This window comes from Eschrichtius robustus, chromosome 16 (assembly GCF_028021215.1).
Source record: "Eschrichtius robustus isolate mEscRob2 chromosome 16, mEscRob2.pri, whole genome shotgun sequence".
Taxonomy (NCBI): domain Eukaryota; kingdom Metazoa; phylum Chordata; class Mammalia; order Artiodactyla; family Eschrichtiidae; genus Eschrichtius; species Eschrichtius robustus.
Window position 1 is genome coordinate 53,753,525 of NC_090839.1, and position 16,931 is coordinate 53,770,455.

Below are 16,931 nucleotides of genomic sequence, written 5' to 3' on the forward strand. Positions count from 1 at the left end.
ATCCAATCCATACAGGCAGTGTGCTCTCCCTTGTGGGGCTGGCCCACCTGCCACGCTGTCTTTCAGCTTCCCTAAAGCATGTGTTAGGCCCTACCCCTTGCTGAACCTGAGCCTTGGGTGCCCTTGGAGTACTCGCGCAGGATCCAAAGGCGCTAGTGCCTTGATAAAGCTCTCACTGGCACAGGAAAAAAAGTAGACTGACTTTCCCCTTTGCTGAATTGTGGCCGAGTTCGCATTCCTGCCGGCTTGCTGCTTCCTCTATGCTCTTTATGTCCTCTAGCCCTCCCCACTCTGAGCTGAGAATCAGACAGTAAACAGGAAGGACAAGACTGAATGTGGGCTCCTAAAGAAGACAGCACTCTCAGAGCTTCAGATGGCTAACTGCTGCTGGTTGTAAGCTGACAATTACGACTGATAATAAAGTTGTTACCCAGTCAGTGGAGTCGGCCCCAGTTTACAAGTGAAACTGCCATTGTGCTCTTGATGAAATACTCCTGTCCCAAGTTAATACCTACAATAATACCTAAGGTGTGCAGGGCACTTGCGGCCCAGCCAGTGCCTTTTGCAACCCTGGAGGTAAGCAGGGCAGGCTTCTCCCTCTGGTTTATAGCCAGGAGACACCCGAGATTAGGCAGTCATGACTTGCCCAGCAAGGTCCTGGGGTGGGTTGACACCACGTCTGACCCCCGAGTTCACTGATCTGCGCGCTGCGAGTGGAGAACACTCTTTGCTTTCTGAGACGGGGACATGGACACGGTGAAAGTGAACCCGGGTGGAGGGTGGCTTCCCGTGTAATCAGATCCAGTTGCTGTTCTGTGCAGAGACTTCCCCGTGACGCAGGGAGCCTCGAGGAGTGGGAGGAGGAGGGGATGGCTGGCTCTGGAGGAAAGGACAGGATGCAGGGAGAATGGCTTGAGGGAGGCTCAACATGGTGGGGGGGGCGGTGGCCCGGCTGGGCTGCGGGCTGCACTGCCTTCGGGGAAAGAGGCACCAGGAGGCCCAGCTTACCCTCAGGAAGCTCAGCCAGCGGTGCTGGGCAAGGAGCCCGAGGCTTTGAAGTCAGTCTGGGGTTGCATCAGGCTTGTCCTGTTTCCCACGTGTTCTCTTGGCCAAGTTCCTTAGCTCTCTGAGCTTGCTCCCTTGTCTGTAAAATGGGGGCGTGAGTCCGTGAGAATTATTATGGGATGTCAGTGTTTCCTCTGCTCCTTTTGGTTCAGGAGCCAGGGGCTTTCTACCTGCAACTTCGGGGCCTCAGGTGCCTCCCCAGGGAAACGGGCGACGCAGCCTTTGGGGTTGTTGTGCAGCCCCCATAGCTACCTCCATACCCTTCCTGGCACCATGGTGGCCACAGTCAGTTCCCGTCTTTTGTCCTGTTCTCCTGTAAGGGGAGCGAGATGGACAATAGGATTGGAGTTAACCCCCTCTCACTTCACCTCCATCTAAGCTGAGCTCCAGTCTCTTCTGCCCACCTGAGCCTCCCACCCCTCCGCCCTCCCAGAGAGAACAAAGGTTAGTTTCAGTTCTGTCACTCCCTGAAGGGGTGAGGAGGGCAAGCCCCCCTCCACTTCCTTGGTTTCCTCCCTCAGTGGTACAGCGGGGAAGGTTCCCCTCCCCCACCTCTTTCCCAGGAGGCTGCGGATGAGGTGGGGCTTCCTGTGGACTCGGTAAAGTGTCATTGAGATGGTAACTACGCAGTGGGGGTCCCGGCCTCTCCCCGTTGATAGCCTTCCAGCCCGAGTCCCAGGCCCAGCCTAGGCCCCAACTTTAACCCTTCAGTTCCCAGATCCAGCTGAACCCAGGTTGACCAGAGGACCTAAGAGAGGGCCTGGGGCCTCCCAGCCGTGGCCTAAGGAGGGCTGAGAGCTGAGGGTGGGCAGTACATTCCTGCCCAGGTGCCCTGGGACTCTGACCTCTGCTGCCCATCCCCCCCCACACACACACACAGTGTGCCTCTCCTAGTTCTCTGACGAACGTCCCCACTTTTACTCTCCATCTAGGCTGTGGAGGAGGCGCCTTATCAAGAGGGGGAAAAGTGGGAGACAGGTGGGAGGAAGCTGAAGCTGCCTGGCCCCCGGAGGCAGGTCTGGCTGGGATTGGTCTCTGGGGGCGGTGGCGAGAGGGGTGTCTTCTTCCTCTGAGCGCCCACCTCCCGTGTGGCAGTGCAGGGGTAGAGTGTAGACATGTCGGGCCGAAGAGGAAATGGGATCTAAGAAGTTTAGGGTCCTCTTAGTGCCATCTCTGGGCACCACGTTTACCTGGTGTGTGTAGTGCCCACACCAGGCCCCATCACGACGTTGAGGGGAGGGGGTTGGAGCTGCCCGTGGAACTGGTGGGCCCTTAAAGCAAGGCCCAATTGCAGGTTGACCAACTGTCCACGTCCCCCGCCACCCCCCTACACAGGACTCAGTGCTCAAACCAGGAATGTACCAGGCAAATCAGGATGAGTTGGTGACCTTATGCCCAAGGCAAGAGGCAGACTGTCTCCAGGCCTGGGGAGGGAAAAGGCCCTGGGCTGAGGCTGCCCAGGATGGGAGGCCTTTTGTGTGGGTCGGTGGGCCCTCCAGAGATCCGGGCTGGCTGCGGCTCCCTGACACCTGCCCAAACCTGTGTGACTGGATTCCTGATGGCCCCAGAGGGAGCCCACTGAAGGCTTGCCTCTATTTGCCCTTCTTCTCAACCACCCCCCTACCCCCATGAAATCTGAGGCCTGGGGGCGTGAGGGGGCACTAGATGAGCTGGACAACCTGCCCGGGGTTTCCCCTGCCCATCACAGCCAGCAGGGAGCTCTGGCCGGTTCCCAGCCAGCTAGCATCAGCACCCTCCTCCCGTCTTCAGGCCGGGGCCACCAGGTCGGCCCATACCAGTTGATCTCTGCCCCTCTCTGGGGAGGCACCCAGTGTGGAGAAAGCTCCAATCATTGGAGTCCACCTATCAGACCCACTGGCTGGTACTGGCCTCAGTTGCTCCATTTTAGGGGGAGGGGTTCTTGTGCTTTTCTGGGGCACCCACCCCTTTGCAAATCTGATGAAGATATAAACCTCTCTTCCAAAAAATTGCTAAAACCCATTCCCAGAAGCAATGCAGCCACTTGAAATTAGAATCCTTTATAAATGAAGCCCCACTGGGCAGGTGAGGAGGCACCTAGCACCCCACCCCTCCCTCAGGGTCGTAGAGTGGTGCAGTGACGAGGTGTGCATTGGGGGGCCTCCCACCCCTGCCCCCACAGGCCAGGTGAGCTCCAGCTTCCTCAGGAGGGCGGGTGGAGAGGCTCTCCCCCGGGGGTCCTCCCCACCACCCTGGAGAGTGGAATTTTCATCAGCCCCCAACTCCCTTTTCACACAATAATCCTCAGTTCTTAGTACCCAGGGAGGGGCTTGAAGGAGCTCATGGCCCGCCCAAAATGAGGGGCTCCTGTTTGTGTGCTTCTCAAAGGGATCTTTGACCCAAGGAAGCTAAGGACCTTGACCTTCCATGAACTGGCCCCGGGTGGGTGGCAGGATTTGAGCCATGGTCTGTGTGACTTCCAGGCTGCCCCCACGAGGGGAGTCACAGGCTCTGAGGGGGTCTTCAGGAGGGGTGTCTTTCCTGAGGACTGTGGGGCAGGGCTCAGGGACGCCCTCCTCTGTGGTGTCCCACTCCCTGAGGAGCAGAGTTGGGTGCTGGGGCTGCACCCCCACGGAGGGCTCGTGCCCCTGCTACTCTCCCCCTTCCCCCTCCCCCATCTGCACAATGGGCTCTTTGTCCCCGGCCCCCAGACACCCTCAGCTCAGCCCCCAGTTTCAGCAGCAGGGGTGGGGATGGCGCACCTGAGCTGATATAGAAGTGGGGGGGCGATGGTTTTCTAGGCCATTGCCTGGGTGATGCCACCTGAGCTGAGCGCCAGGCACCTGTTGCTGGGGAACAGTGCGGGCGGGGCCCCTCCCTCGGGAGCCGCCAGCGCCACTGGGCTGAGACGGGAGACAGATTGGATTCCAGAGAGTCCCCGGTTGGCGGGCAGGTGGACAGGGGCGGGGTGTGTGATACTGGGGAAGCTGGTGCGTTTGCGTCACGGGGTGGGGGAGAGCAGAGGCAGTGGGGGGTGGGGGACAGGAGGCTCCCCAAGATGCCCTCCCACTTCTGTCCTGAGCCAGTTCCTTTATTGCCCCCCATTCCTTCCTCCACAGCCGGTCCTCAGTCTCCCCATTCCTTTGTCCATGGGTTCCCATGGCATGGATGTTCTTTCTTCCCCTGTTCCATCCTGGTCATGACCCACCCCCGCACTGACCCTGAGGCCCGCATCCCACCCCCAGCCCCGCCTCCTCCCATCACTCTGGCTTCCCCAGTCTCGGCCTCTCTGCTCCTCCCCTGACTTGGCCTTAAAACCCCGCCTGCAACCGGGAGCCGGCAGAGTCCCCAGGTGGCACCGCCAGGTGAGCCGCTCAGTGTGAACCTGCACCAACTCTGGGGACACGTCTCTCTTCAGCCTGAAGGTGGGTCGGGAGGGTGCGTGCAAGCTGGGTCAGACAGGCGGCGGTGGGACCTGACTGCAGGGTGGCAGGAGCAGCCGCTGGGCATCTGAGGGGCGACGGGCCCCTCGAAGGGACACCACCTGCTCAGCTGAGCAGGACTTGAGGTTGATTTGTGTTTGTGGAGGTTCAGAGACACATCTGTGAGGGGCACGGAGCGAGGAGGTGCCTTGCCAGAGGCTCACAGATGTGAGGACTGTCTTGGTCAGAGGACGCTGACTTACGCTCCGCAGCATCGGACCCACTCCTGCAAATCAACCAGGCCTCCTAGAGTTGGGAAGACCTAACTGAGGGGACAGATGGCTTCGACTGGTCTTGAACTCCTGGGCATGACCCTGGCTGTGCTGGGCTGGCTGGGGACCCTGGTGTCCTGCGCCCTGCCCCTGTGGAAGGTGACTGCCTTCATCGGCAACAGCATTGTGGTGGCCCAGGTGGTGTGGGAGGGGCTGTGGATGTCCTGCGTGGTGCAGAGCACCGGCCAGATGCAGTGCAAGGTGTACGACTCGCTGCTGGCGCTGCCCCAGGACCTGCAGGCTGCCCGAGCCCTCTGCGTTATCGCCCTCTTGCTGGCCCTGCTTGGCCTGCTGGTGGCCATCACGGGTGCACAGTGTACCACCTGCGTGGAGGATGAAGGCGCCAAGGCTCGCATTGTGCTCACCGCAGGGGTCATCCTCCTCCTCTCAGGCATCCTGGTGCTCATCCCTGTGTGCTGGACCGCCCACGCCATCATCCAGGACTTCTACAACCCCCTGGTGGCTGAGGCCCTCAAGCGGGAGCTGGGAGCCTCTCTCTACTTGGGCTGGGCGGCTTCTGCCCTGCTTATGTTGGGCGGGGGCCTCCTCTGCTGCACATGCCCCCCGCCCCAGATCGACCGGCCCCGGGGACCGAGGTTGGGCTACTCTATCCCCTCCCGCTCGGGTGCATCTGGGCTGGACAAGAGAGACTACGTGTGAGGTGTATGTCCATGGAAGCTTGCTGCTTAGAACCTTGACCTTGTGCTGGATGCCCTGCCCTAACCCTTGCCTTCTACTGTCAATCCCTCCCCCAGGTGAAACCCACTTTCCAGATGCTGGAGCCCAGCCCGGCTGCAGGGCTAGTCTCAGTGGGCCTGACTGAGTCTAGACCCTCCTCAGTGGGGTCCCCACCTCCATACAGGCAGGGTGCCCTGGCCTGCCCCTGCTTCCCCCAATTTTCTCTCTTCTGCTCTCTTCTTCTTCAGGCTGGCCCTCCTCTTCCTCTGAGCCCTCCCCTGCCCCCAGAACCTGGGCCTCACCCAAAGGGCAGTAGCTCCTTATGCCCTCCCTGGCCTGGAGTTGGTCCCTTCCGACCTGGCCACTACCAGCATCCAGAGGCCCAGGACAGGTCTTCTGGGAGCAGCCACTCTCCTCCAGGCCCAGAGGCCCTGCCCATCATCTCCCCCCTCACCCCCACCTTTGAGTAGGGAATAAATAGACCATTTGTAACTCGGCTCCTTTGATCTGTGGTTGGGCCGGGAAGACCTGATGGCCTCTCCTGGGTTTGTCAGGCCAAGGCCTGCTCCAGGTCCTGCCCAGTGGGTAACCTCACTCAGGCCACGCAAGGCACGGGGGCAACACGGGAGGTGAGTGACCTGTGCCCACCTCCTCCTGCCAGGCTGGCACTCAGCAGACCCCCAGCAACACCAAAGGCAAGTAACCAAACAAAACGTGCTTTATTTAGTAAAAACTGGTGAGTGTGAGCAGGACATGGCATAAGTGCACAGGGGCTGGGGATGGGAGGGTCAGGGGTCAGCACAGGGGGGACATGACTCAGGATGGAGGAGCCAGAGGTCAGAAGACTCGGAGGTGGGTGGGTCTTTGGTGACTTATCACCTGCTCCTCTAGAGGCTACATGTGGCTCAAAAGCCCCTGGGGGTTCCAGAGGCCTGACCAGCAAGGGAAGGCTTGTCCCTGCAGGCCTAGGGAGGCCCTACCCACAACATCAGCAGGAACTCTCGAGGACAGGATGAAAGCACCTGGACAGCAAGCACCCTTCACATGGGGCCCAAAGCTCCAGGTTGGTCTCTAAGATGGGGGTGTCTAGGGTGGAGAAAGATCCAGAAACTCTGAAGCATCACCTCTTTGGCTCCATCATTCAAAGGTGAGGAACGCCAGTAGCAGAGCCCAGGTGGGTTATCAAATGGATTAACCACCGCCCCCCCCAATAAAAAGCAAAAACAACACCAAAGCTGTCATGGATCACCACTGCCATGGCTCCAGGTCAGAGGGTTAGGCTCCACTATCAAGGGAGCCCCCGCTCCCCTTCCCAAGTTACACGTAATTCTTAGTGGGGTACTCAGAGGGACCCCGAGAGGCAGTATGCGGGGCTGATGCCGAGTATCGGGCCATATAATGGCTGGAGCCCCGGGACCCCCCAGAGGGGCAGGTGCAGCACAGTAGCCCCCCACCCAGCAACAAAAGGCCAGAAGCTGCCCAGCCCAGGTAGAGGGAGGCTCCCAGCTCCCGCTTTTGGGCCTCGGCCACCAGGGGGTTGTAGAAGTCCTGGATGATGGTGTGGGCCGTCCAGCACACGGGGATCAGGGTCAGGACTCCTGAGATGACAAAGATGATCCCAGAGATGAGCACCAGACGGGCCTTGGAGTCCTTGTCCTCCACACAGGTGGTGCACTTGGCCCCTGCGAGGTAGACCAGCAGGCCGAGCAGGACCACTAGGAGAGTGATGACACAGAGGGCTCGGGCAGCCTGCAGGTCCTGGGGCAGCGCCAGCAGCGAGTCGTACACCTTGCACTGCATCTGGCCGGTGCTCTGCACCACGCAGGACATCCACAGCCCCTCCCACACCACCTGGGCCACCACAATGCTGTTGCCGATGAAGGCAGTCACCTTCCACAGGGGCAGGGCGCAGGACACCAGGGCATTCACCCAGCCAAGCAGCGTCAGGACGATCCCCAGGATCTGCAGACCAGTGGAGGCCATGGCGAGGTTGAGGTTGAGGAGCTGCACTGTGGGACAGAAACAGAGTAACGTTAAGATCAGCTGGCCCAGCCCCTGGTTCCCAATGAATGCTAACCCCCATGCCACATGCCATGGCCACCAAACAGGACACCAAGAGTATGAACCCTGGGAATCAGGACACCGTGCCCTGTAACATGGGCAAGGCATGCTCCCTGAGCCTCATTTTCTCATGGGCAAAATGAGCATTTAATGCTTTAGTATTTTTTTTTCCCCAGACAGGCACTGGTTTATAAGAGTGAAAAAGTAAGCAACCCAGTCCTAGTTGTTTTGAGTGCAAATGAAATATAAAGCCTATGCACATGCTTGCCCATGGCTTCAGCTACTTTGGGTACAAAGGGGCAAAAGGGATGAAACAACAGAATGCAGTTTTTTGGTGGTTTCCACAGGGTTAATGGGTGGTAGGTTTGCTCTAGCCGTGAGTTTCAGGCTTAAAACTTAGTTTTAACACCAAGAATAGAGATCCAAGTTTCCTCCCAGCACCCAACATAAATGTCCAAACCCTTCACCCCATCTTGGTTCTGTACCCCAAACAGGCGGTTGCCAGTTTGATCTTAAGATCTTGTGTACATGGTGGCCAGTCAGCCCTGGCCTTGCCTGCCACTGCCTGGCTCAAACCAACCCCACCCAGTCAGACCCTGGATGGGCAGGAGAGATGGAGGGAAACAAAAACAAAAACAGCCCTCCCACCCCAAAGCACTTCCTTTCCCAAGGCCACCAGCTGCCTCCCTGGTTCCTGCCCTTCTGCCCTCCCCTAGGGGGGCCACAGAGCAGACCCCCAAGGTTGGTGACATTTTTTTGTGTATTCTTGCCCCAAATGCCATCCTCTCAGGACACAACTTCCCTAAAAGAAGTTACCACCCTTGGGGTCTGTCCAGTGAAACATCTCCTCTGGGGCAGCCCTGGCCCCCTCACATCCCACTTCGTGTTGGAGGTCGCCGCGGGGGATCCCTTCTGTTCAGGGTCCCGTTGTGGCTCTCCACTGCCCAAAGTTCCCGCGCACGGCTCGGACCTAAACTTAGCACCGGCCCCACCAGGGTGGCCAGAGGGCAGACTCTCCACTCATTTGCACTCACCCATAACCCGGACCGAACTCATGACCTGGGGGGAGATAGGACGCGGCGGGCCGTACAGCGCTAATCCCAAGCCCAGTGTCAGCCCTCCAGGACTCTGGCCGGGTTAGGGCCGGGGCCATGCCAGACTAGGCACCCGGCACCTCTCCCTTACAAGTGTGTCCCTGCTCTCGACCCCTTCCCTTTCCACGCACTACAGGCTCGGCTCATTCGAGGGCGTCCCCTCCCGCTCTCGATCCCTATTTCCCTTCTGAGTCTGGCCCGAAGGAGGGTGTCCTCAGCCCCCCGGCCTGGAAGCCGCGCACCCTGGAGGGTTCTAATGGCGGCTCTAGCTGCAGGGTCCGCTCCCGCAGGTGAGGGGGAGGGGAGCCCCGCCCCAGAGGGAAGCGCAGGTGGGGGAGGGGCGCCTGGGTTTCGGTGCCTTTGTCCCCGGGCTGGGGGGAGGGGCGTTTAACCCATATGCCAAAGGACCCCATTAGGGCTTTGGTGCAGCCCCCCGCCCAGGGGCTCCTGGCCCTGGGTGACTGCCGCCCAATCAGTTCAGGTTCTTCACGCGCACCCCAACCCAACTCCGCCACTCCCCCTGCCCCCCCATCTTCGAGGCACCTACCCCCTCCCCCACGACACGCACACTTCCCCCAGGCTCACCTGCGAAGGAGTCCACAAAGATTCGGAGTAGCAGGCGGAGTGCTGGGACGGGGGCGGAGGCGGGGGTCTTAAAGAGGCAATGACGTCACCGGACCACCGCCCAGGGGAGGGGCAGAGACCCCAGTCCAGACCGCGGCGGACGCGCGAATCCCAACCTCGTCAGTGGGGGGCGCTCGAGCCTGGAGACGCTGCTCCCCCATCTGGCCCGGGTGCAGGGCATCAGCTGGCTGAAGTCCGGCAGGCAGTGGGTCAAGGCGCAGGGTATGGGGCCGAACAGAGCTTGGGGCTCGACTCCAGAACTCACCTAACCTTCCCGAGCCTCATTTTACTATGAAAAATGGAGACAACAAGCCCACATTTTACTATGTAACTATGTCCTAAGGTAGAAATTAAAGGGCACAGTATTATTATTTTTGTTGTATTGTTATTATCATACCCTCGGGGCCCTTAAGAAAGCAGCTTTCTCTGTGCTGGGTTGTTTCGTGTCAGATCTGCCCTCTCGCCCAACACGCACCTCCTGGGCTTCCGCACCGAGAAGGCAGTGCCAGATCTGCATCCCTTTGGCGTTCTGGCCGCTCCCACACAGAGACAGCGTTTGTTGAGCGAATGACTGAACTTAGAGGTCTGGGCGGGACCCGGCGTCTAAGGGTGGATCGCGGGGCGGGCAGAGGCTAGGGATCCGCCCCGGAAGGCGGGGGCGGGGCCGCTGCTGTCTGCCCCGGTACGCGGGTGGCCAGCGCAGACTGCAGCCGCCGCCCGACGAGCACCATGTCTCCCGGCCCGCTACGCCCGCTGCCGCGGCTCCTCGTGCTGGGGCTCGGGCTGGCGCTGCTGCGCGCCGCGGCCGGGGAGCGAGTGCCAGGTATGCCCGGCCCGGGCTGGGCGGGAGGGCGTGGGAGATGGGGGAATCCCAGGTCCGGGATCGGGGAGCCGTCATTGGGGGCCTAGAGGAGGGGGCAGAACTGGGGGGACTAGGCGGACATGGGGATCCGGGGTCAGGTGGTCTCCAGACACCGCGCTCCCTGGCCAGGAGAGGTCCCATCTCGCTCCCAGCTTCATCCGTAGTCCGGGCCTCAGTTTCCCGCCTGTCCAACTTGGGGGGCGGGGGAGGCTTCGGTCCTGAGTCTGGACTCGGAAGTGGAGAGAGAAAAAAAGTTTGAGGGAGGGATGTCCCGTCCGGTAAGGTGGCACGCCCCCAGCCTGATCAATACCGGGTCTGCCCACCCCCCTTGACCGAAGAGTTGGGGGGGGTGTTGAGAGGCACGGAGGTCTGTGCCCCCCATACCATGTGGGGTGCCCCCTTCCATCCGGTGACTTCAGTGCCCAGCTATGCAGGGGGAGGGACCGGGGTCGGGCCCGGTGCCCAGGAATGAGTCACCCGCCGGCGGCGGCGGGGGGGCTGTTATGGGGACCTGACCCCCTCCCCCCAGCGTCCCGCACTACGCCCCCCTCTCCCCCGCGCTGCCGTGTCCCGGTCGGGCCGTGCGGTCACCTGTGAGGAATGTGGAGGGAGGGCGCCGGTGACTCACGTTATTCGAGCCGGCCGACCCTGACCTCAGCCCCCAAAATAGCCGTACCCCGCCCCCCGCCTCTGACTCGCGGCCCCCTCCCCAGGCACCACCCCCTGCTCTCGCGGCAGCTCCTGGAGCGCGGACCTAGACAAGTGCATGGACTGCGCATCGTGCCCCACGCGACCACACAGCGACTTCTGCCTGGGCTGTAAGTGGGGGCGGGGCCAGAGGCAAGCGGACCCCAGACTGGGGGAGAGGGTTGCTGGGTGGAGAGGGGAGCAGATCTGTGGAATTAATCGGGAGAGGCTGGAGTGAGGAAGGGGCTCTGACTGAGGTACGGACCACGGTGGAGGAAAGGCTTAAGGCTCCGATCTAGGGGGCGGGGCTGGTCCCTAGAGGGGCGAGGTCTGACTTGGAGTCCCGCCCCCAGGCGCTGCGGCCCCTCCAGCCTCCTTCAGGCTGCTGTGGCCCATCCTGGGGGGTGCCCTGAGCCTGGCCCTCGTTTTGGGGCTGCTTTCCGGATTCCTGGTCTGGAGACGGTGCCGCAGGAGAGAAAAGTTTACCAGTAAGTGTGCCCCCGCCCGCCCGACGGCCCCCCATCATTCCTCAACATCTCCCCCGCTCCTGATGCCCCTCTTCTTATCTTGCAGCCCCCATCGAGGAGACCGGCGGGGAGGGCTGTCCTGGCGTGGCGCTGATCCAGTGACAGTGAGCGCCCCCTGCCAGCAGGAGGCTGTGCCCACTCATCATTCATTCATTCATTCTGGAGCCAGCCCCAGCCTCCCAGACACAGCCAGAGCCAGGCTGCTCCAACCACAGGGGTGTGGAGGGATGGGGGACAGTGAATCACCTCTCTGAGGCCTGGGTCCAGGCTTCAGAAGGGCCTTCCAAGGTGTCTGACTGCCCTGACTCTGGCTCCAGAATAGAAAAGGAGACCGTGGCTGGCTCATGCCAGACAGCTGACACTAAGGAACCACAGCATTTGCACAAGGGTCCCCCCACCCCCACTATGGCCTGGGGGCCAGGCTGACCTGAGGGACAGACACAACATCAGGACCCACCCACTCAGATGTACTGAAATTCCACCACGGGGTCTCAGCCTGGGGGGCTAGGGACCTGTTCCTAACACTAGGGGGCTGGCCCTCTAGCAGGGCTGGCCCTAAGACACTGCCCCTCCAACCCCCAAAATGGGGGAGATATTTATTTTGGGAAGAAAGTTTGGAGGGGGAGAGAATTTATTAATAAAAGAATCTTTAACTTTAAATGGTTTGGAGAGTGGCATGATCCCAGCCTGACTTCCCAGAGCTGGAGGGAGGAGTGAGTCAGCCGCGGGGGTGGGGGTGAGGCTCTGACTCACACATTCTCAATGCCTGAGCCCAGCCTGCCAGGACCTGGCCGTGCCCTGACCGTTTTCCAGGGAAGATCTTGAGGAGAAACCCCAGCATCCAGCACCCCTGCCCTGCCCTCCCTTTCCCAAAGTCCCTGGGTTCCACACTGAAGCCTTCATTTGCTCAGCAATCTTTATTCAGTTCTCTGGGGAGGGCACGGCTCCCTTCCCATGCTCCTGCCCCTCCCACCCCAGGGCTCCGTGGGGCTCAGTGTCCTCTGTTGGGGGAAGGTCCTGGTGCCCAGAGGCCTGGTCTGGAGGAAAAGCAGGGCAGCTGGTCCCTTTGTGGGAGTGCTGGCCTCCCCTGTTGTGGGGAAGAAGGAAGGTGGGCAGGGGCACTGCCCCCCAGCACTCAGAGCTCCATTATGTCCCCAGCTGGGGTTGCAGGGTAGTGGGGGGTGGGGGTGTCCCCCAGCCTCAGCAACCGGAGCGCCTCAGGGATCAGGTTCCCAGGGTAGCGCCAGAGAAGCAGCTCAGAGCAAGGGCTTCTGGAAGAGGAAATGACAGTCACGGCACAGGGCTGAGGCTGGACTGGCAGAGCCACACCCCACCTGGTACAGGTCCCCAGGGGCTCCTGGACTGCTGGCACCTTCCAAGGAGCCAAGTAGGGAAACAACAGAGGTTGGCTAGAAGCTAAAAATAGCAAGATGAGGCAGAGCCTGGAGATTGGCTCTGAGGATTGGGTATGATCCTCCAGAAGGCCCAGCTAGTGGATTGTGGATGGTGCCTACCTGAGTGGGGGCAGAGCTGGGGGGAAAGCCATGGGGGGGCTGCAGTAAGGGTGGTCATTGTGCAGGCTGAGTCGAGAGAAGTGGGTGACCATGTTCTCCTCAGACAGGAACTGCTTGCGCAGGGGCTCCCTGGGGAGAGATGGGGAGGCAGGCAGGCTGGGATATTCAGAGGAGAGGTAGTCTGATGGAGACCTGAGGTGACAGAGGGCTTGTTGGGAGTCCCTCCCTACCCCCAAACTCACTGCTCCTCCTCCAGGCGACGCTTGGTGCTCATGGGCACAGCTCCTCGGAGAGGGGAGCTGGGAAGAAAAGAGAGCCAGGAGCACCCCACCCTCTTGTACCCATCCCCAGGATCTGCCCAACTAAGCCTGCAGCGTCAGCCAGGAGCCCCCAGCCCAACCCTGTCTCAGCTGATGCCTAAGTCACCCCCTCTCCCAGACCATCCAGAAACCTGCCTCGGAGTCTGTCCCCAGTCTGCAACCCTGTCTTAGGTCATGCCCAAGCCCTGCCGATAAACCCCACCGCGTGTCATCCTGCAGACCAGCCCTGAGGGCCCAGCCAAAGCTCCTGGGCCCCTGGGCCAGGCCCCCCCTAGGGCCCCCACACACACCTCGCGTCCAGGCCTCGGGACGCCCCTGAGACGGCCCGCGGGTCGCGCTGGGCCCGACCCTGGGGGCCTCGCTCCAGGGGTTGCTGCAGGATCATTGGGGTTCGGGGTCCTGCGAGCAGAGGGGTGGGATCCGGGCGACAGGGGCGGAGCCTCCGAGGGCGTGGCCAACGCGTGGGGCGTGGCTTTAGGCGCGCGCGCGCGCGCGGCCAGGTTCCACGCAGGCGCGGAAGACGGACGGCACGCGACTGGAAGGCGGGTCGGTTTAGCGGGGTAGGGGAGGGGACGTGGCGTAGTGGCGTTGAGGAGGGCGCCACTTAGTGTTGGGACCTTCTCGGTGGTCACCTCCGCTCCTGGGACTCGGGTTACGCGGCGGCCGCCTTCACGCCGGGCCGGCCAGCGGTGTTGGGTAGGTGACGCGCCGCGAAAAAGGGGCGCTCGCCAGCACTTCCGGTCTCGTGAGGCTTCGTCGCGCGCGGAGCACTCTGGGACTTTTATTTCTCGAGATGGAGCGAGCCATGCCGCAAGCGGTGCCTCTGGGTCAGGTGAGGGGGGCGCGATGCGCGGTGCCTTCTGGGGCTTGTAGTCCATGCCCGGCTCCGAAGGGGCCGGCAAGGAGTCGTGCCCTCAAGACCTGTTTTGCGTGGGCTGTTGGTGGGACTCGGATTCTGACCCGAGGGAGGGAGAATAACCCAGAAATACCTCAGGGGCCTAACATGAAAATCAGGATACGGATTAGGAGTCAGTACGTTTTTCTGTATTGGAGTAATAGAGCCACTCTTTAAGCGGTTTCTCCGAGGCAGTCCTGTGCGAAGCTTTTTATATACAGTAGTTCATCCAATCGTGACAAAATCTCCCGTGAGCTCCTTTTTTTTTTTTCCGTGAGCTCCTTTTGACAGTTGAGGAAACCTGGAGGAGAGGCTGAGTCCTTGGTCAGAAGTTCCACTAGGCATCAAGCCTCAACTCTCCCCTTTCTCACCTCCTTCTTCGAGCCACCCCTGGGACTATATGGACAGGTGCCTTCTTGGTGGGCTATAAAAAGGAGAACTGAGAAGTCAGTGCGGTGGGAGGCCGGACTGCAGCAGAGGAATCAGGAAGGAGTGTGTGGATCAGGGGTCCCAGACGCCCCAGACAGCCTTCATCCAGCCTCTCTCCACAGATGGAAGTACTTCAGGCCCTGCAGCGGCTGCACATGATCATTTTCTCCCAGAATGTCTCACCCTGTGGGAAGTTCCTGGCAGCTGGCAACAATTACGGGCAGATAGCCATCTTTAGGTACCCTTGCCCCTGCTCCCCACCATCCATTAGCTCTGGCACTTGGTCCTCCTGGGGATGATGCCCCCTGCTTCTGACTCTCAGGCCCCTCTCTTTTCAGCTTGTCTGCTTCTTTGAGCTCTGAGGCCAAAGAGGAAAGTAAGAAGCCCATGGTGACCTTCCAAGGTGGGTGCAGTCATTGAGGCCAGCTTAGGGAACCCCCGGGTGGACGAGAGGAGCAGGACGGGGTCACTCAGGTTCTGTACTTCCATTTAGCCCACGATGGACCCGTCTACAGCATGGTCTCCACTGATCGACATCTGCTCAGTGCTGGGGATGGGGAGGTGAAGGCCTGGCTTTGGGCAGAGATCCTTAAGAAGGTGAGTGTGGAGCTGGGGGAAGGGTGAGGTGCCCAGACCCAGAGAGAGCCTTTGAGGTCACCCAGTGTTTTCCTCCATGAAGGGCTGTAAGGAGCTGTGGCGTCGTCAGCCCCCATACAGGTGAGCCAGGCCCATGTGGGGAGAGGGCATGTGGGGGTGAAGGTACTGCCTCACAAGAGCTGACTCTGCTTTCCCTCCCCCAGGACCAGTCTGGAAGTACCTGAGATCAATGCTTTGCTTCTCGTCCCCAAGGTTTGAGCCCTTTTTAATCGGGGCTCTGCCCTGCCCTGTTTTGGGCCCAAATTTTAATCCTTCCCCTCTCCCTGTTCTGACTTGACATTCTCTTCTGACCCCATCCTGCCTTCTTCTGCAGGAGAATTCCCTCATCCTGGCGGGGGGAGACTGTCAGCTGCATACGATGGACCTTGAGACGGGGACCTTCACGGTGAGAGGGCTGTGGAACTGGAGTGGCAGGGGTGGGGTGGGGGAGCGGGGCAGCAGCATCCTTCCTGGATCTTGTCCTGACACTGCCCTTCTCCCTGCAGCGGGCCCTCTGGGGCCACACGGACTATATCCACTGCCTGGCACTGCGGGAGCGGAGCCCCGAGGTGCTGTCAGGTGGCGAGGATGGGGCCGTGCGGCTTTGGGGTAAGGGAATGTCTGATTGGAGAGAAAGATGGTGGTAAGGGAGGCTGGGGCAAGGAGGGTACCTTTTATGGTTCTTCCCCTACAGACCTCCGCACGGCCAAGGAGGTCCAGACGATTGAGGTCTACAAGCACGAGGTGAGGGCGCACCCCATGCTCTGTCCTTCTTCCTTCCTGGGCATCTCCTGTGTCTTCACCTCCTCCTCTATTCTCCTCCTTCCCAGGAGTGCTCGAGGCCCCACAATGGGCGCTGGATTGGATGTTTGGCAACTGACTCCGACTGGATGGTGAGCCGGGCAGAGTGCAGGATGGGTTGGCAGCTCCGGGCCCTGTCCAGCTGAGGGCCTGTGGTTCACGGCGGCTGGGGACCCCCACCTTTCTGCCCAGGTCTGTGGAGGTGGCCCAGCACTAACCCTCTGGCACCTTCGATCCTCCACACCCACCACCATCTTCCCCATGCGGGCACCACAGAAACACGTTACCTTCTACCAGGACCTGGTGAGGCCCTCTGTCTTGCTTCCGCCAGCCCTGTCCTGCTCCCCCTGCAGCCCTGAACCCTGAGACCCCTCCTTGTCTTCCACAGATTCTATCAGCTGGACAGGGTCGCTGTGTCAATCAGTGGCAGCTGAGCGGGGAGCTCAAGGCCCAGGTGCCTGGCTCCTCCCCAGGGCTGCTAAGCCTCAGCCTCAACCAGCAACCAGCAGCCCCTGAGTGCAAGGTGGGTTCAGCAAGGGGCAGTGGGGATCCTGGGAGGCCAGGGTGTGTGGACAGGTCAGTCACTCCCCTCTTGCCTCTAGGTCCTGACAGCCGCAGGCAACAGCTGCAGGGTGGATGTCTTTACCAATCTGGGCTACCGAGCTTTCTCCCTGTCCTTCTGACCTCCAGCAACACCCCCACCTCCATCTCAGGGGTTTGGAGTGGTTTGTTTTTTTCTTTTTTTTATGCTAATAAAATTTTGGGCTTTTTTTTTTCATGTGCTTTTTTCCCAAGAATGGAGGCCAAGTCGGTGCAATGATTTATATATTACTCTGTCTGATCTTAATACATAAATACCTACCCTCACCCCTGTCCTGGAGTATGCTGGGGGCCAGGGGGCCTAGTCCCTGGAAAAGATAGACCTATATAGATTTGAAAAACAGCTCTGCCACACCTGCCCCTGCCACCCACCTGGGGTCCCTGGCCCCCAAAGCTGGCCCCTGC

The 16,931-nt window shown here is 60.5% G+C and overlaps 5 protein-coding genes across 11 annotated transcripts; 3 read left to right on the plus strand and 2 right to left on the minus strand.

Moving 5' to 3' along the window:
• The first annotated feature begins 4,804 nt into the window (after positions 1-4,804).
• On the plus strand, positions 4,805-5,458 carry CLDN9 (claudin 9). Its single transcript, XM_068523969.1, has one exon. The coding sequence runs from the start codon at positions 4,805-4,807 to the stop codon at positions 5,456-5,458; it is 654 nt and encodes a 217-aa protein (XP_068380070.1).
• Positions 5,459-6,176: 718 nt separating this feature from the next.
• Positions 6,177-9,819, minus strand: CLDN6 (claudin 6). Of its 2 annotated transcripts, none has more exons than XM_068565864.1 (3): positions 9,731-9,819; positions 9,217-9,544; positions 6,177-7,485 (listed from the first exon to the last, which is right to left on the minus strand). In XM_068565864.1, exon 3 carries the CDS (start codon positions 7,457-7,459, stop codon positions 6,794-6,796), a length of 666 nt encoding a protein of 221 aa, XP_068421965.1. In that variant the 5' UTR covers positions 7,460-7,485; positions 9,217-9,544; positions 9,731-9,819; the 3' UTR covers positions 6,177-6,793. The 2 variants fall into 2 exon arrangements, with proteins under 2 accessions (XP_068421965.1, XP_068421964.1); XM_068565863.1 differs by having other exon boundaries at positions 9,653-9,814.
• Positions 9,820-9,931: 112 nt separating this feature from the next.
• On the plus strand, positions 9,932-11,590 carry TNFRSF12A (TNF receptor superfamily member 12A). The gene is made up of 4 exons (XM_068566169.1): positions 9,932-10,078; positions 10,831-10,935; positions 11,158-11,292; positions 11,378-11,590. The coding sequence occupies exons 1-4, from the start codon at positions 9,985-9,987 to the stop codon at positions 11,431-11,433; spliced, it is 390 nt and encodes a 129-aa protein (XP_068422270.1). The 5' UTR covers positions 9,932-9,984; the 3' UTR covers positions 11,434-11,590.
• Positions 11,591-12,216: 626 nt separating this feature from the next.
• On the minus strand, positions 12,217-13,591 carry HCFC1R1 (host cell factor C1 regulator 1). Of its 3 annotated transcripts, XM_068566167.1 has the most exons (4): positions 13,456-13,591; positions 13,088-13,144; positions 12,846-12,974; positions 12,217-12,602 (listed from the first exon to the last, which is right to left on the minus strand). In XM_068566167.1, exons 1-4 carry the CDS (start codon positions 13,548-13,550, stop codon positions 12,467-12,469), a joined length of 417 nt encoding a protein of 138 aa, XP_068422268.1. In that variant the 5' UTR covers positions 13,551-13,591; the 3' UTR covers positions 12,217-12,466. The 3 variants fall into 3 exon arrangements, with proteins under 3 accessions (XP_068422268.1, XP_068422267.1, XP_068422269.1); XM_068566166.1 differs by lacking the exon at positions 13,088-13,144 and having other exon boundaries at positions 12,846-13,037; XM_068566168.1 differs by lacking the exon at positions 13,088-13,144 and having other exon boundaries at positions 12,218-12,602.
• Positions 13,592-13,705: 114 nt separating this feature from the next.
• THOC6 (THO complex subunit 6) lies at positions 13,706-16,699 on the plus strand. Of its 4 annotated transcripts, none has more exons than XM_068566162.1 (13): positions 13,707-13,997; positions 14,612-14,727; positions 14,828-14,892; positions 14,983-15,086; positions 15,169-15,206; positions 15,290-15,338; positions 15,460-15,531; positions 15,632-15,734; positions 15,820-15,869; positions 15,956-16,018; positions 16,119-16,229; positions 16,315-16,449; positions 16,529-16,699. In XM_068566162.1, the coding sequence occupies exons 1-13, from the start codon at positions 13,959-13,961 to the stop codon at positions 16,607-16,609; spliced, it is 1,026 nt and encodes a 341-aa protein (XP_068422263.1). In that variant the 5' UTR covers positions 13,707-13,958; the 3' UTR covers positions 16,610-16,699. The 4 variants fall into 4 exon arrangements, with proteins under 4 accessions (XP_068422266.1, XP_068422263.1, XP_068422264.1 ...); XM_068566163.1 differs by having other exon boundaries at positions 13,708-13,861; XM_068566164.1 differs by lacking the exon at positions 13,707-13,997 and adding an exon at positions 14,005-14,468.
• The last annotated feature ends 232 nt before the right edge of the window (positions 16,700-16,931 follow it).

Excerpts from the sequence above, each read along its gene's own strand:
- CLDN9 (XM_068523969.1), top strand. The coding sequence starts at position 4,805 with ATGGCTTCGACTGGTCTTGAACTCCTGGGCATGACCCTGGCTGTGCTG.
- CLDN6 (XM_068565864.1), bottom strand. The coding sequence starts at position 7,459 with ATGGCCTCCACTGGTCTGCAGATCCTGGGGATCGTCCTGACGCTGCTT.
- TNFRSF12A (XM_068566169.1), top strand. The coding sequence starts at position 9,985 with ATGTCTCCCGGCCCGCTACGCCCGCTGCCGCGGCTCCTCGTGCTGGGG. Across the intron at positions 10,079-10,830 it reads GGCCGGGGAGCGAGTGCCAG|GCACCACCCCCTGCTCTCGC; the intron begins GTATGCCCGGCC and ends CCCCCTCCCCAG. Across the intron at positions 11,293-11,377 it reads CAGGAGAGAAAAGTTTACCA|CCCCCATCGAGGAGACCGGC; the intron begins GTAAGTGTGCCC and ends CTTATCTTGCAG.
- HCFC1R1 (XM_068566166.1), bottom strand. The coding sequence starts at position 13,550 with ATGATCCTGCAGCAACCCCTGGAGCGAGGCCCCCAGGGTCGGGCCCAG. Across the intron at positions 13,038-13,455 it reads TCCCGAGGCCTGGACGCGAG|GTCTCCATCAGACTACCTCT; the intron begins GTGTGTGTGGGG and ends CTGTCACCTCAG. Across the intron at positions 12,603-12,845 it reads CCAGCTCTGCCCCCACTCAG|AAGCCCTTGCTCTGAGCTGC; the intron begins GTAGGCACCATC and ends TTCCTCTTCCAG.
- THOC6 (XM_068566162.1), top strand. The coding sequence starts at position 13,959 with ATGGAGCGAGCCATGCCGCAAGCGGTGCCTCTGGGTCAG. Across the intron at positions 15,870-15,955 it reads TTGAGGTCTACAAGCACGAG|GAGTGCTCGAGGCCCCACAA; the intron begins GTGAGGGCGCAC and ends CCTCCTTCCCAG. Across the intron at positions 16,019-16,118 it reads CAACTGACTCCGACTGGATG|GTCTGTGGAGGTGGCCCAGC; the intron begins GTGAGCCGGGCA and ends CTTTCTGCCCAG.